The sequence below is a fragment of the Berghia stephanieae genome, chromosome 1 (genome assembly GCF_034508935.2).
Source record: "Berghia stephanieae isolate SIO BIC M18660-M18661 chromosome 1, UCSD_Bste_1.3, whole genome shotgun sequence".
Classification (NCBI taxonomy): domain Eukaryota; kingdom Metazoa; phylum Mollusca; class Gastropoda; order Nudibranchia; family Aeolidiidae; genus Berghia; species Berghia stephanieae.
In genome coordinates, this window is record NC_088360.1 from 77,646,753 (window position 1) to 77,662,706 (window position 15,954).

Genomic DNA, 15,954 nt, shown 5'->3' on the forward strand with positions numbered 1-15,954 from the left:
TGGTTTTGTTTTGTTTTTGTTTTGTTTTTTATTTATTTTTTAAAAATTTAAGTGATGACTGGTATATTTGGTTCCACAAACCTTGGTAATATTGGTACTGTGATTGTGATATTAATTTTTATTATGAGCAATCCCGTAATCTTAGTAGTAAAAAGCAAACTGTTTTGTACTTTAATGGCAGAAAAGGAAAATCCACAAAAATTGGCACACTAAACAGGAATTGTGATTCCGTTCTTGTGTCTTCAGCTGACTACAGTGATAGATTTGTTTTGTTTTCTTGTTTTCTTTTGTTTATCTTTTTTCAAATTTTGGTTTTATTTTGTTTTTCTTTTTGTTCAATTTCAAGTTCAAATTCAAGTCCATAATACGCAAAAGACACATTGTGCCCATCACCGCAGATCTTATCCATATCAATTTTATCCATCACACCATACTAATCCTGTCACTCCAGTCATTATTGTGGAAAACGCGTTGAAATTAATTGCGGTCCGCGACGTCATGCGGTAGTTTTTCCATTCGCGTATTGTTCAGGGGAAAAGGCTTTTTTTAAAAATTAAGTCATTTTGTATCTACCTTTTAGTTACTGTGTTGACACAATAATCTGATGTTTTGACTATGTGCATCCCATTCTTATAGATAGGACAATTGCCGAGTCGGAAATCTCGGCTATGCGCTGTGTTGGTCAAAAACTTCAGATTGTTGGCAGTTAAATTGCAGTTGAACATATAGGTCATGAAGTCCAGAGGAGAGACTACATGTAGTTTGGCCGCCTTCCAGAAAGCTTTTGTTCTTCTCCTGGTAAAAAAAAAAAATTAAGAGAGGATACAAAAATACTAAGATCATAAGACTGTAGGTATTATTTAGAGGAATGTTAGGCTCCAATTATATGTTGAATGATCAGTATGAAACTCAGCTTGTGATTTGTTGGTCGAAGGTTCGAATCCTTCTGTTGTTAGTGCAAAGTCGAGTCTTTTGGGAAAAGCTCTTTAATCACATTTTCTCGCAATGCTTATGTGTAAAATGTTTACTCGGCTTGTAACGGCTATGTTGTCTTGTGATATGAGAATCCTCTTCGGATCGGGAGGTCCTGGGTTTGAGGTCCGTTTTGAGAGGCGCATAGTTGAGTCATTGGAAAAGGCTCTGTATTCAAATTCTCTCACCTTACTCGGGCATAAAATAAATAACTGGCCGTTGATAGCGTTGTCTGTGTGAAACATTGTAATATCACCTAACAAGCATTATATCTTGTCCTAAATGTCAAGCGTTGATGTTGGCCATGGGCCCCTTATAAAGCGCTTTGAGCGAGTTTAGTGGATATTGTGCTATATAAAAGCTCAAGTTGTAACATCGTTGTCCGTAGAGAATCAGAAATTTCTCTACGCGTTCATCCAACATGTTCAGTGCTTTGGGTACATGGAATAGATATTGAGATCCATAGAAACTCACTTTTATTGCATTTGTGACCAATCACGTCAATCCGGTATTATTTCTTAATGAACCAGTGGGAGTAAATGGAGTATAAAGTCAATATGATTAGAATAGGAAACTCTAACTTCTTCAAAGTTTAGGAAATAAAAGCCCCTGTCTTCAATCACCTAAGTTGTATGTGTTAAGCTTTAAAACCAATTTTAAGCCATAAGTTCATTAAAAAAATTATAATACCTTTTTGAGAAGACGGGTCACATTAAAAGAAATTATTACTTTTTTCATTTGGGGTGGGGGGGGGGGGGGGCTGTGACACCGCCATTTAAGCCAAGCAGCATTCTAAGACGCAAGGTTCTAGGATGAGACTTACCGTAAATGTTGAGTGACGTCCATCTTATTGGGCACATAGTAATCCCACAGGTACAGCAATGGTTCGTATACGTAAAACACATCAGGGTGAGACTGAAATTAGTCAATGTGCTTTGAGTTAGAATTAGAGTAACAAAATGACGCCAAATAGATGGAATATGAGACATGACGTCAATTTGTACTACCAACGTCTCAAGGAATAAGACGAAGATAATTGAATTGACTGTTTAAAAAAATCACTATTAGGTATTAAGGAATCCAAGTTTATGAAGTTTAAGAGTACAAAACTCACTCTTCAGGTCATATTTTTGCAAAAGGCCCTTGTGGGCCTATCATCGCAAAATTCACAAATCCGTCATGAAACAAACTGATATTAAATAAATGTGCCGACTATCTGAATCGTGATTAGTGCTCTGTTGAATGTTTCTATATTGGTAATTTATGGTGGTAATGCATTCCACGCGAATAGTTCTAGGGCAAAAAAATTGAATTTATATGTGTTGTTGTTTGTAAATTGGTGTGTGTATTTTGATTCTGTATTTCCTCTTGTATTGTACTTTGTTTGAATATATTTTATGTGGTCTGTGATATGAGTCGCTGCTGATGGTTCGTTGACGGATTTCTGAAATATTATAATGCAGGCCTCCTTGCGTCGGTTCTTAAGGGGCTGCTTCAAATTGAAGCTTTGAAGGGCAGATGTTATGCATTCCGGTTCTTTCGATATTCAACCTATCACAAATCGTACAGTTGCTCTTTGGACTTTCTCAATCATATCTAAGTCTTCTACGAATAAGGACTGCACTAGCCTACTACCGATCCAACGAATGTGTCACAGGCACAGGCCTGCAATTATACGGTCTTTGGACATTGCTGGATATTCCGTCACAGAAAACCCAATATTTTGTCTGCTTTGGCGATAATATGTTGGATGTGGGCGTTCTATGTCAATGTTTCATTAATTTGGACTCCGAGGTATGTGATGCTATCAACGTGTTGTAATGCATTGTCAAGCATTCTGTAGTCATGAGATATATGCGCTGTCTTGTTTGATGTTGTCATCACAATGCATTTCGACGGATTGAATTCCATGTGCGTGCATTTGACCATATTTGTAGAGAGGCCAGATCTGTCTGAAACGCGTATCTCTGATGTCTCCAACTTTTCCCGATGCCAGGAATTAGACACAAGTGTTTGGCTTTTGTCATAAAACTAAAAGACTGGTCAGAATAATAAAGGAAAAAGTCATGTTTGCTGATAAATAAAATATTATACAACAGCTTGTTCGTCGCTACTATTGTGTCAGAAGTTCATCTGAGAAACAATTCGATGCAAAATGCATAGTAGAGAAAAAAGAAAGACACCCGCCAACCCAAATAATTTAGAAAGCTTTTTCGAAAATCGGAACAGCTGATCTGTGTATAATTATTGAAACCGGAAACCACAATAAATTGCCAAAAATATCTGGAAATGCTTAAACAGAACTTGCAACTTTATTAGCAGTCGCGCCAATGGACAATTTTCATGCACGATGGTGCTCTGATGCCACTAAGCAAATATTTACAAGATATTCTCCAGTACAAGCCATGACCTTGGAGTGGTATGAAAACAGCCCTGATCGGAATTCCATAGAAGACTGTGTTTTTATACGAAGAAAATTGAAGCTGTAAACAACTTTTTAATTTGAATGCATTGATGGAAACCATTGGCTTGTCTGGACCAAAGGGATTTTACTTATCTCCAATATGCCTCGACGGATCCAAGCTGTCATTGAAGTCAAGGGCGGACATACTAAATACTAAATCATAATGGAACATGCTGCTTGTAAAAGGTTTTAAACATAAGTCTTGAAAAAGTACAATGGCGTGTACTAAAATGCTTCATACTCTCTATTACCATTCATATGAATAAATATTGAAACATTTGGATCTCCCTGGATTGATACATAGAAATGATAATATTGATTCACCACCATTCATTACTGTCTCTACTGTAACGGTTACAAGAGAAGATACATTTAAATGTTACTGATCCAGATGCAATAAGTGTGTTAGACAAAAATCGTTAATGTTTCGTACCATTCAGTTGTGAAATAATATTAGATTCTAAAAAAAAAGATGCATGTTCTCTAGATAGTTTTTAAAATTTGATCGACCGAGAATTGTTATTTATAATTTGAATATGGCCAGTAATGTTTTCTTACTAATTTGTTTAATGATTCATTGACGATATTATTGATAGATCACTTTGTATTTTTGGATACAATCATAAATTAACCCTTTAGTCATTTTCTGTTATATTTTGAAGTGATTTGTTTGTTTGTTTGGGTTTTTTTCCCTATCGTACTGACGTTTTAAATCACTTTTTCTTGAAATATTGAGCTTGAATCTGAACTTTTGGCAAATAGCGTGGACCACGACTGTATGTCATTGAATATCACTGCTTCTGTTATGTAGTGCCACGGATTATAATTTTTAAGTTTTAAAACTGTTCCGTCGAAACAAATAACGTTTGAAAAAAGTATTATCAAAGCTTTGAATTAAGAGATCTAATTTTTTTAAAGAATTCAATTTGCCTTTTAAATGAATAATACCAAAATCTAGAGGTGATAAATTAGTCAATAAAATGTATATTAAAATAAAGGGAGTAATTATGACTCTTATAAAAGATACAACACAAAGTAAAAGACGTTTTGGCCTTTGGCCTTCTTCAGGCAAACAAGAAAAGGAAATATGATATATTATATTGGCATTATAGTTAAAACATTATAGGTATGTTTGTGTGTGTGTGTGTATGTTTGTGTTTGTGTGTGTGCATACAAGTGAAGAAGAGAGAAAGGGGGGGGGGGTTGGCAGAGAGAGAGAGAGAGAGAGAGAGAGAGAGAGAGAGAGAGAGAGAGAGAGAGGGACGGAGAGAGAGAGAGAGAGAGAGAGAGAGAGAAGAAGAAGAAGAAGAAATAGAGAGACAATAAAATGACTCTGTCTCTCTCTCTCTCTCTCTCTCTCTCTCTCTCTCTCTCTCTCTCTCTCCTTCCCTTGCACGTACGCACGCGCGCGCGCGCGCACACACACACATATTTTTACCATGTTAAAAACTATAATGCCAATTTCATATATCATATTTCCTTTTCTTGTTTACCAGAAGAAGGACAAAGGTCGAAACGTCGTTTACTTTGTTTTGTATCTTTTATAAGAGTCACTTTTACTCCCTTTATTTTACTATACTTTTAAAATGAGTGCACGTCTTTTCAAAACATATCTGAATAGCTTTTTAGGATTTTCAATGGAGAGGGGGGACCTTAAGTGCTAACATGTCCCATTTTCTCCTTTATTACGATTTGATTTTGATAGATTTGGTATGCCCCTATAATGCCCCTGATATACGCTATAAAGCGTCATTCTAAAATAATAATTTCAAACCATAACTCGACCTTTTAGCACGATTTCCAATCTGGCATCAGAACGGTGTTATGGGATGCAATTTGGTAGGAATATTAATGCAAATCAAACACTGTTGATGTATTTGCTATCAGGGAAATTTAAGCGTAAAATATTTTATTCTTTTACGGTATTTTGGCTACTAAGCTACCAATCATTATCATGGCAATTTCAACAATAAGCAATAAGAAACAAGATTCGTGACTTCACACATTCCTAGTATCCGATTCTAAACTGCTTTTTCAACACGGGCAGTCCAAAACCAAATGTTTTCAGTCACCAGTCTAATAATAATGAGACCAAAACTATTTCTTAGGCGGATAATTGCTTTAGATCGGGTCACATGGCGGCGTTTCTTATGCCGGCTACAACATTTCACGAGAATGGCATGCTATTTTTAAAAAATGAATTTGTTGAAAAAATGTAGAATCGGAAGCGAGAAAGCTGTAATTGTGACGAAAATGAATACAAATCGCATTGTTGGTGTGAAGAGCTGAGAGAAGCATAATATTCTCACCTGTATTAGATCGCCAGCCAAAGTAGACCCACTTCTCATATAACTGAGAATAATAATTTTCTTGTAAGATGTAGATGGGAATACCCTGTCTTTGTCTAATCTGGAGAAATCTGGAGAATTATATATATATAAAAAAGAAATCAGTGATCTCTCCGCCTAGCAATTTTAAAAAAGGTATATTTGCTCTAAAAACGCGGCTTCTTGGTCTTTTGGAATGACAAGGTTCAAATCTAACACGTTCTTACAATTAAAATAAATGTATGGTGGCAAAATAAAGGGCGTTGACACAATTGTAAACATCTTTGTGCATATCTTGTAAATCTGTTGTGGCAGAAAACTGTATAGGATTGTAATTAATACCATCATAGCAGCTTTTATGGTGCGCAACAGTTGTTGTTTGTCTGCTTGTTTTGTTAGTTTTTGTTTTGTTTTGTTTGTTTTTTTTTGGAAGGGGGGGGGGGGTTGGATACGGTTTGTTTTGTTTTGTTTATTTTTTTCCTTTTCTTTCTTTTTCTTTTTTATAAATGTTTTTCTCTCTATTCGGTGAATAGCGTATGCTCTCTCTCTCTTGGTTCTATGACGACATGATTTTTTTTCAACACTATAGAATCGATCACAAATCTTGAGTTTTTATATAGCGCGATATCTTCTTAAATATGCTCAAAGCGCTTGACGTTGGGCCCCAAGCCTACAGCAAGACAGATTATGTAGCGTGAGACAATATGGGATTTATATTGTCAACTCCAAGCCATATTGACAACACGAAAGACAAAGATATACATGAATGACACTTAACTAGTGATCCAAACGCAAAAGTAGGTGTCAATAATAATTAACACCCCGATCCACATAAGTAGATTTCGCTTAAGTCGATGTTCTTATCACTCAAGACCACAGTATCACAAATAATTAAGTATTTCCATTGTTTAAAAAAGTTACCAGTAAGAATTTTCATTGGATAAGAATATACGCGAACGATTGGTGTATACCAATGTGACGTAGATGCTGTGCCTGACGTCCGTGCTCAATGCACATAAGCAGTATTGATAAGCGTTAATTTATCCATCTCACATTTTACATCATCGCAACTTCAAGTCAATATTTTTTTTCTAATCCCAGGCCATCCTATCTAATGATCCTCTTAATAAGTATCAATTTTATCAAGAATTCAAGTCAAGTCTACAATTACAATGGCAAACAGAAGGTTGAAAAGTCTACCATGCGACAGAAACTCATTGCAGAGGAAATTGGCATCCAGCCAAGTCAGTCTCGACGATTTACAAGAAGCGTGACCACAACAGGGACCTCTACTTCTCTAGTCAATTCGATGCAACCAAGCAACATCAACGGAAAGCGTGCCTTTGAGGGACCAAACTTATTCTAGATGGGCTTACTTTGTTCATACGCATTCATTACACTCCGGTTAAGTTGGTTTTCGGTTACGTCGATTTTTACTTTTCCCCTGGGCATCGTCTTATCCAGAGTCTATTGCATATTAAAATGCACGGATAAGCATGGACGTGGACAAATGATTGAAGTTTTTATTTAATAGTTTCGTCATTAATAGTAATATTTTCCCCTTCAAGGACATACGAGATAAAGCTACTGCTGTCCAAAATTGTTTGTCCAGAAAAATTAATCCTGATAGTGTTTATCACATACCCTGATCCCTCATTATTAATGTGAGCCTTTAAAAATCACTTATTTGAAACAGCGATTCAAAAAGAAATACTAGGTGAACCTCAAATCCCTGTAGTCACCCTGATATACGTTTCAAGGTAAAGTAAACAATTATTATTGAGGGTTCGTAAACTATAAACAAACCTTCATCTCTGGTCCAAGGTTCAAAACGCAGTTTGGAATGGGATAATGGAATGGAAAATGAATCTGAGGAAAAAGATAATATTTGATTTAGAAAAATCCGCCTCACTGTTCTCTTAATTTCAAATAAATAAATGTAGAAGAAAGTTCCAATTACCGCAAACCGGGGTAACTTTGAAAACATTTCAACTAGACGGCTGTCTCCACTATAGGAGAATTAAGCAGGCCGCTCAATAATATTTTGTGAGGAAAGGGAAGAAGTACTTCAATGACTTATTAGTAAAACAATATTTTCCCCCATTAGGAATCGCCTATTTCAACGCTGTTCAACGTTTCCCGGGAAATGGGGTCAAGTTGAACGCTTTCAGGCGTGTTTGAAGTCTCAGACTTGGTTTAACCCTCTACTTACCAACCATAGGAAAATCGTCACATTCGTTACAATTCAACCAGCACTTTTATCATTTAGATTTCTCTTGTAAATCATACAATTTATAGAAAAATAGCTATGAAACGTGACACTGTGTTGTAGAGTTAATTTTGCTGATCAACATGATGTATTTGTTGCGTTCCTGTTTGACTAAGAAAAAACTATTTTTGTGTTGGGTGGGTGTGAAATTTTGGGGAAAATTCTGAAAATGGCTGGTAAGGAAAGGGTTAAAGCCGTGTTGTGGGTCCATGACCATCCTCTGTAGCGCAATAATACATAAGACGATGAACAATAATTGTTAATAGTACAGAGAACCGTGGTGGTCTTAAATTAAGCGTAAAGACTGAAATTGGTCGAGGAAGGTTTGTGGTTAATAAAAATAAAATAAAATTTGATAAGAATAGATGTTTTCAGTTTTCATCGTCATTTTCGGCCATTAACTTAATCGTTGACATTTTAAAAACTCCACCGAAACAGCCAAAGATTGTTAGACTTTTATGATTCGAGTCATCTTCCGCTAATAGGATCAGTCCCAAATTACACAATTTATGGTTGCAAGCTTTTAAAATAAAAATTGATTTGGTTTAATCTATCCAGGTACACATATTAGCAGGTCTGATACCCGAACGCAATTATGGACCTGAATTAACATTGTTCTCATTTTGAGTTGGTTTGAAAGTATTTCGATTACTACAATGAGAACGTGACAATTAAAGTTGTCGGACCCGCAAATAGGTAAACGTCGGATTTAATCTTTTGAAGACCATAGTTGTCTGTTAATAAAATACATTACATGAAATAAAGTAATTTTTAAACAAATTTTTTCTTCTATTTATCGTGCGAATGTATAATCGTTATTTAAGAAAACAGACAACCAATATTAGTAGCATTTCTTGCATTTGGTAAGAACTGATAACATAATGATGCTGTTTCATAATTGCAGGAAACTCAGGTTGAGCTAAAGCGGAAAATCTTCAGAAAAGAACCCCCCCCCCCCCCCCCCCCCGAACAAGTGTTCCGTTCCTTAACCTCTTTCACTCAAGGGGGCTTGACCTCACCCCAGTCATGACTCCAGGATGCATTTCTAATTTATTTTGTAAAATTTAAAGGTACTAACGCCGGGTTTGAATCACAATTTTTCTTCTGATGTTTTTATGTAAGCTCTTATCCACTTCGTCATCGGCGCTGGTCATGTAATGACATGACGTGTCGTTGGTGGAGTTCATTTTTATTCCTCATCTATATCCAATTAACTCTCTCATTACCAGCCATTTTCAGATGTTTCCAACTACAATTTCATCCCCAATACCCTCAAGCCTTGGCGATTCGTCTGTGTGTGTGCAATGGTCTCTCATAGCTTAAGATATTCTTCTGCTGGTTCATCGCTTTTCCGGCTTTCCATTTCCTTCTAGTTTTTAGAGGAACTTGTGACGACCCTACAATTCCGTCCTTAGAATCTCTCAGCATTGCATGTAAATTACATTCCTCGACAGTGAGTTTTAATGAGAGTCTTAATTTCGTTTGTCGGTAGTAAAATGCTGATGAATTTATTAATCTTGGCCTCGATCGCCTCAACCGTGCTCGGGATTATATTGGTATTTTGGTAAGAGTAAAAAATAATTATGTTGTCATTGCTTTCAACTACTTTCTTCCCTCTTCAATCTTAAAAACTGTCCAGTATTAGCACATCGAAAGCGTCCTACATAATTTTAGAAGATATATAATTATTATTTATAATACCTAAGCGTAGACAAACCACCGCTATGAGTTCCATTTTTAATCAGTATGGTTCAATTCCTTCACTGTTAACAGACGGGTGTCTTAACTATTTGTAAACTAAGACTTCTTCAAATAAAATTAAGAAATATTCCGTGAGGTCTACAGAATGTGTACTGTGTTACCATATTCTTGTCAACACGTGAAGACTTCTTCTTCTTCTCTGTTCCTCCTCATAATATTGAATTCATTTTTTAATGTCTAGTTGGTGAATGAACGCCGTTGTCTTCCTCACCTCTGTCAGGGGCCCATATAGAAGTCATCTCTTTCTGTTTTACACTTTGTACTGTGGGCAGGTCTGGGATATAAAGTGGGCCTTTTCCTCTCCCTCATCACAATCACAAATGCTTGTTTCTCCTTTTATGAAAATCTTGTGCATGTAGTCTTTCAGGCAATCGCAGTCTCATAATTGTGACCTGGGCCCGTTTTCATGAACGCGGACTAGCGCCTAGTCTCTGACTATCTCCGACTTGAGTCAGGGACTTGAAAAAAATCGCATTTCATGTGAGCTGACTTAGCAAGTCCCAGACTAAAATCACGTCACCTTCGAAATAAGTTTGGCTAAGTTTTAGTCATTTGCTGAGGCCGGACTTCAAGCTTATTCTGAGACTAGTTACGAGGATGCACCATAGTGTCGACAAGATAGCAACTGTCTTTAGATTGAGAGGACTTCGATTCGAAAGGAAAATACGTCGGTTACGAATAACAGAGAGAAAAAGTGACCTGTTGCTATTGACACTGGCTTTAAAAAAGTATATGATAAGTGCAGATCAACGAAAGTACACATTTTTGTCAGTAAAGACTAAAAACAGAAAAAGCCTGAATCTAATCGACTCGCGAGTTGCGAGTGAACGGAGACACGAAATCGAAGGGTTTGCGTCAAAGAACTAAAAAAAAAACGCTTAGAAGGTATAGTGGAGACAAAAGTTATTCTACTGGGAATGTAACTGACTGAATTAATGTGAATCATCAGAACACTATTTTGTTTGTTTGTTTGTTTATTTTTGGTTCAATTTGTTTGAGTTTCAATGAAAGTTTCATTGGTCTAAATATAGAATTGACAGTCAACCATGGACATCATTGTAGTCTATCAACGACAGTCAATATCACGTGATTTGATTCACCATAGCAAAAGTAAGTTCAATATGAAACGGAACGAAATAGTATCTATACCGAATATGTTGCTAATTTCCTCTTTCGAAATTTTTGCGTTGAAAGAATGAAGGCTGGTATCTTTCCCGCTATCGTGTACTAGAGAGCATTGTGTTACCAGCACAAAATAGCCGAATTAATCACCGTTCTTATAACGCCCACTTCTAGACAAGAGACTAGAAAACGTTCATGTGATCCATTTTGTTAAAGTCCCTTGCTTCGCTTAGGCTTATGACTAGCAAGTCATTTACTAGACTAGTAGATAACTAAGTAAATATAGTCCGCGTTCACTAAAACCGGCCCTGGTCTTTTTTTTTATTTAGAAGTTTATTTGGGTTACTTTTATTGAAGCTCGGACTCGTCTTGTACCAGTTGGCTACTGCTAGGGCCTTGATGATTGACTTGATTTCGCCAACTTTATCAAGAAATGTTTTCTTCTTGTGTTTCCTCAGATCCCATTCTGGTCAAAGGATCTGATATTTCATAATTTATCATACCGCAGTAACCTATAAATCAAGTGAAGTCTCACTTCTTTTGCTCTTTGACTTAGTTTCATTAGTTTTGCGCATGGAGTGACGAAGTATTTATTTTCTCCATGGTTTTGCGCGTAAAAGATCTATTTGCATTGAGTGGATGAAAACAAAAATGATGGGTCTATATCCGTTCTTTTAAACGGGGCTCTTGGAAAACCTTAGTTGCCTTTTCTTCATGACTCGATGATGAAAAATGAATTTAGCAATAGCAACACGAGCATAGCCCAACATTTATATTTTTATATATTACGCCATCAGCTGAGAAAAGGGGAGGGAGGGGGGGGGGGGGGATAAACAAGACAAAGCAATCGATTTTTTATCCCGCCACATTATGATAGTAGTAGATACAAGAAAAATCAACATTAACATTTCTCTTAAACTATGACAGACGAAGTCGAAGGCAACTTTCTACTTACTTGTACCACGAGACACGGTTGTGTTGAGTAACACACGGATGAAGATTACAACGCACAAACCAAATAAAATAATCCCAATCTTTTTGTTACACAGGTGTCCCATGGACCTGAAGAAGAAAAACAGATCAATTTAATTGACTTCAAATACGCTACTTGTGATAGTACAGAAATCTATTCATAGATAGCGAAACAGTTATACATAGTTAAAAAGAATAAATGACATTACATCGATTTTCGTCTAAGTGTCCTATGATCGATAAGCAAGAAAAACGGGCATTCCGACTGAAGGGACACTCCGTCGGAAGGTTCAATGGTACTTTAAAAGTTATATAATTCTAAAATTACACCATCTTTGAAATCGTTTTAGATTCATTACGTATGACCTTTATTTGGTTTAAAACGGTATCACCGATATTGTGTTATGATCTCAACTGTATAGCAAATACATTTTCCTATTTGTGTAGCAAAACGCATCTTTTTCTCTTCTTCCCAAAGAGTTTCCATCACGGAAAATTTACTACATCTCAAAAATAATGAATAATAATGACTTTGAGAAGTCCCAGGTTTGAAAGTTTGGCCAAGATGGAGGTCATGTAAATCGATCGATATGTTAAGGACGAGATTTCCGGCCAATTTTTTTTTTTAATGACTTTTTTTTTCCAGAGTGCATCAGTTAATTTGTTAAGAAAATATTTTTGACATGAAAGTCCAGTAATGTGCTGCTGCTTCTTATGGTTCACACTATTATGTTATGACGATCGACCCAATCAGCAAAGTCCGGTCCGCATTCGTGCACCGTCGCGAACCCGCCCGGTAGCATCGTCACAACACACCTTTCGACTAGATGCTCTGCCTTTTCGGGTTCTTGCCCACAGCGTGGACATAAAGGACAGGAAGTTAGACCCCACTGATGTAACGCACCGGCCGTTAGGCAGCTCCTCGACCGAAGCCGATTCGCAGCTACCCAGTGTCTCCTCTTACTGGTATCAAAGCCTGGCAACTTCTCACCAAGCTTAGAGGAGTGTAGGTCCCCGCCCCCACGAGGGATTGAATTCGTCCAAACCGACTTCCATCTCGTATGTGCAGCTCTGTCCGTAGTCAGGGATTCTGCGTACAAGGGTTGCCGGACTTATTTCGGCTCGAAACGGGGGCACCGTTCATTATGCGCATGAGAGGGGTATCCCCATTCCCTCTCTCTTTGATCTTACTCAGCCAGTTTCCCGTAATGGTCTCCCTCCGGACATCGGGGGGCTGGATCGCTGCCATCACCGGGCCCCATTCTCTAGGGGTTGTTGCTAGCGTTCCCGACACTATGTGCATCGACTTGCGAAGTTTTACATCCACCTTCTCAACGTTTCTGCTTCTACCCCACACTGGAGCGCAATACTCCGCGGTGGAATAGCATAGTGCCAGGGCGGATGTTCTCAGGAGCGCTTGGCTAGCGCCCCAAGTCGATCCCGCCAGCTTCCTCAGAAGACTGTTCCGCTTCTCTATCTTCCGGGCAACCCCTTCGAGATGAACCCGATAGGTAAGGCTGCGATCCAGCGTCACCCCTAGGTATTTTGGACGCGGCTCATATGGGAGTGGCTGGTCCCCGACTAGGACATTCAGTTTACGGGTGTGCCAACCACTGCATAAGTGAAATGCAGTGGCCACGGTTTTTGAAGTGTTCATCTTCAGGTACCACTTGTCAAAGTAGGATTTGAGTCTGGTGACGTCCTCGCTGAGTACGCTCTCGAGACGGGTCCACACTTTACTCTGAGTAACGAGTGCCCAGTCGTCTGCGTATCCCAGCCTCAGGGAGGAAGTGTTCGGCATATCGCTAATGTAAACGTTAAACAACATTGGCGCAAGTACCGACCCCTGAGGGACCCCATTCTTCAATTTCCTAACTTTGCTCGTGGCGTCTCCCAGCGCGACGTGGAATTGCCTTTCCCCTAAGATCGAAGAGAACAACTTCAAGGTCTTTTTGCACCTTATGATTTTTGCAAGTTTGAGCATTAACCCATCGCACCAGACCGTATCGTACGCCGCTGATAGGTCTATAAACACAGCACCTGTTTGCTGTTTTCTCTCGAACCCGTGCTCAATATGCTCTGTAAGGGCAATGACCTGCTCCGTGGTGCACCTCCCTTCCCTGAAGCCTGCCTGCTCAGGTGGCAGGGCAGCGTCTAGGACCGGCCCCCATCGGTTTAATAGAACACGCTCCAACAGTTTGTAAAGACAGCTCAGCAGCGATATGGGTCTGTAACTGTCTGCCTCCTTCGCCGGCTTCCCTGGCTTCAGGATGGCAACTATCTTCGCATGCTTCCACACTTGTGGAAGCTTTCCGTTTGCAAGGATGTCAGACATTGCCTCTGCTAGCCAGGCCCGTGCCCTGGGGCCCAGATGCGTCACCATATCGGGATATACACCATCTATCCCAGCTGCTTTGCCGTTCTTCACTTCGCTAATGGCTGCACCCACTTCTCGGGACTGAACGGGGCCGTCCAGTCCGACTCCTCCGCAGGTAGCGAGTCCAAAATCGTACGGTACGCCTTGCGGACAGTGATGACACCTAAAACCATGTCATATAAAATTGTTAATATTGACCATAGTATAGCCTATTATTGAGTTTTAATAGTTGCAATTAGCGAATAATTAAATCAACAACCCCCCCCCCCCCCCCCCCCCCCCCCCCCCCCCCCCGCTAAAAAAAACCCAAAAAACAACCAAACAAACAACAACAACAAAAAACAAAGAGAGAGAGAGAGAGAGAGAGAGAGACAGAGAGAGAGAGAGAGAGAGAGAGAGAGAGAGAGAGAGAGAGAGAGAGAGAGAGAGAGAGAGAGAGAGAGAGAGAGACACACAAAGACAGAGAGAGAGAGAGAGAGAGAGAGAGAGAGAGAGAGAGAGAGAGAGAGAGAGAGAGAGAGAGAGAGAGAGAGAGAGAAGAAAAGAAAGAGAAAGAAAAATAAATAAAAGAAAGAAACAAAGGATGAAAAAGAAAAAAGAAATAATTATAAAATCAATCATCTCCCATCTATTTATGACCAACCCCCGCAATTTTGATACCGGGTAAGGGCGGGTAGTTTTTCCTTCTAGATTTCTTAATAAATACTTACAATTGGGAAATTGAGGCAATTTTCCTGGTCATCGACATAATGTGGTAGGTCGTAGTTACTCATTTACCGGGGGATGAACCAATGGCGTATAATGGCATTGGATTCAATAAGTAAACTTGGTTTTACTAAATGGTAGTATATCATACTCAGCTTTTTATCACTTATATTATTGTTGATTCAAGCTGTGATTGTGCCACTTTCATTTTCATGCTCGAACTAATGATAGAGAACATGGTAAACTTCCGTTCAAAGGAATAAATTGTCTAAAGTAAACAGTAAATTTAATTCAATGCACAAATTTCACTAGGTACTCGAAACAACACGATCACATCCCAAGAACAATATTTCCCGAGTTTTAAAACTTACCGAAACAACACCTACACATGGAATCTCCTGGTGGTTGTTGTTAACCAGTTAACTGCCGTGCTCTGGAAAATCGTGTATTTTACAATTTGGCCAGAAAACTCGCCCTTCAAATATCGATAATTTAAATGACCCTCATTTTGGTAAAAAATCTCGAACTTCGCGATGTCCTAGGTTTGAGTATTTCTGCCAAGATGAGGGTTATTTAAATCGATCCTTATTTGAATTACGGGTTTTCTGGCCAAATTTTTAAATACGTGTTTTTTTTTTCTCCAGAGTACGACAGTTAACGGATTAATGGGCTGTGTGTAAGTAGGTAACAACAGACTGCGTTGTGTGTGGATGGGTTTTTAGCAAGGTTCCATGCTCTCCTTGTTGTTGAGTGAGTAATGCTATAAGTGGCATGTGCTCACCTAGTGCCCTAGAGCCAGATGCATGAGTCTGTCTGGTCGGGGTAGGGGGTCCTGTTCTGACTTTTAGGCAAACGAAAGGTTGTAAAACTGAGAGACAGAGAGTGAGAGAGTGAGAGTATTTATTATAGATGGAGTACTTTGAAAATATCAAAGTGACAACTTAGGGAGCAGGCACTCACTGGTGTGATATAAAGATCTGGGTAA

General features: G+C 38.6%; 1 protein-coding gene across 4 annotated transcripts in view; it reads right to left on the minus strand.

Annotated features, from left to right (window-relative positions):
- The window catches only part of LOC144957870 (carbohydrate sulfotransferase 1-like), a 19,250-nt gene extending 3,532 nt beyond the window's left edge, over positions 1-15,718 (minus strand). Inside the window, exons 1-6 of one of the 4 annotated variants that reach the window (XM_078889372.1) lie at positions 15,341-15,718; positions 11,871-11,977; positions 7,570-7,632; positions 5,746-5,855; positions 1,796-1,887; positions 574-795 (exon numbers count right to left, since the gene is read on the minus strand). In XM_078889372.1, coding sequence (XP_078745498.1) covers positions 574-795; positions 1,796-1,887; positions 5,746-5,855; positions 7,570-7,632; positions 11,871-11,973 — 590 coding nt within the window. In that variant the 5' untranslated portion in view covers positions 11,974-11,977; positions 15,341-15,718. Of the gene's footprint in view, positions 1-573; positions 796-1,795; positions 1,888-5,745; positions 5,856-7,569; positions 7,633-11,870; positions 11,978-14,974 lie in introns of all 4 variants that reach the window. The other 3 variants (XM_078889364.1, XM_078889389.1, XM_078889379.1) reach the window with 3 other exon arrangements.
- Positions 15,719-15,954: the final 236 nt, after the last annotated feature.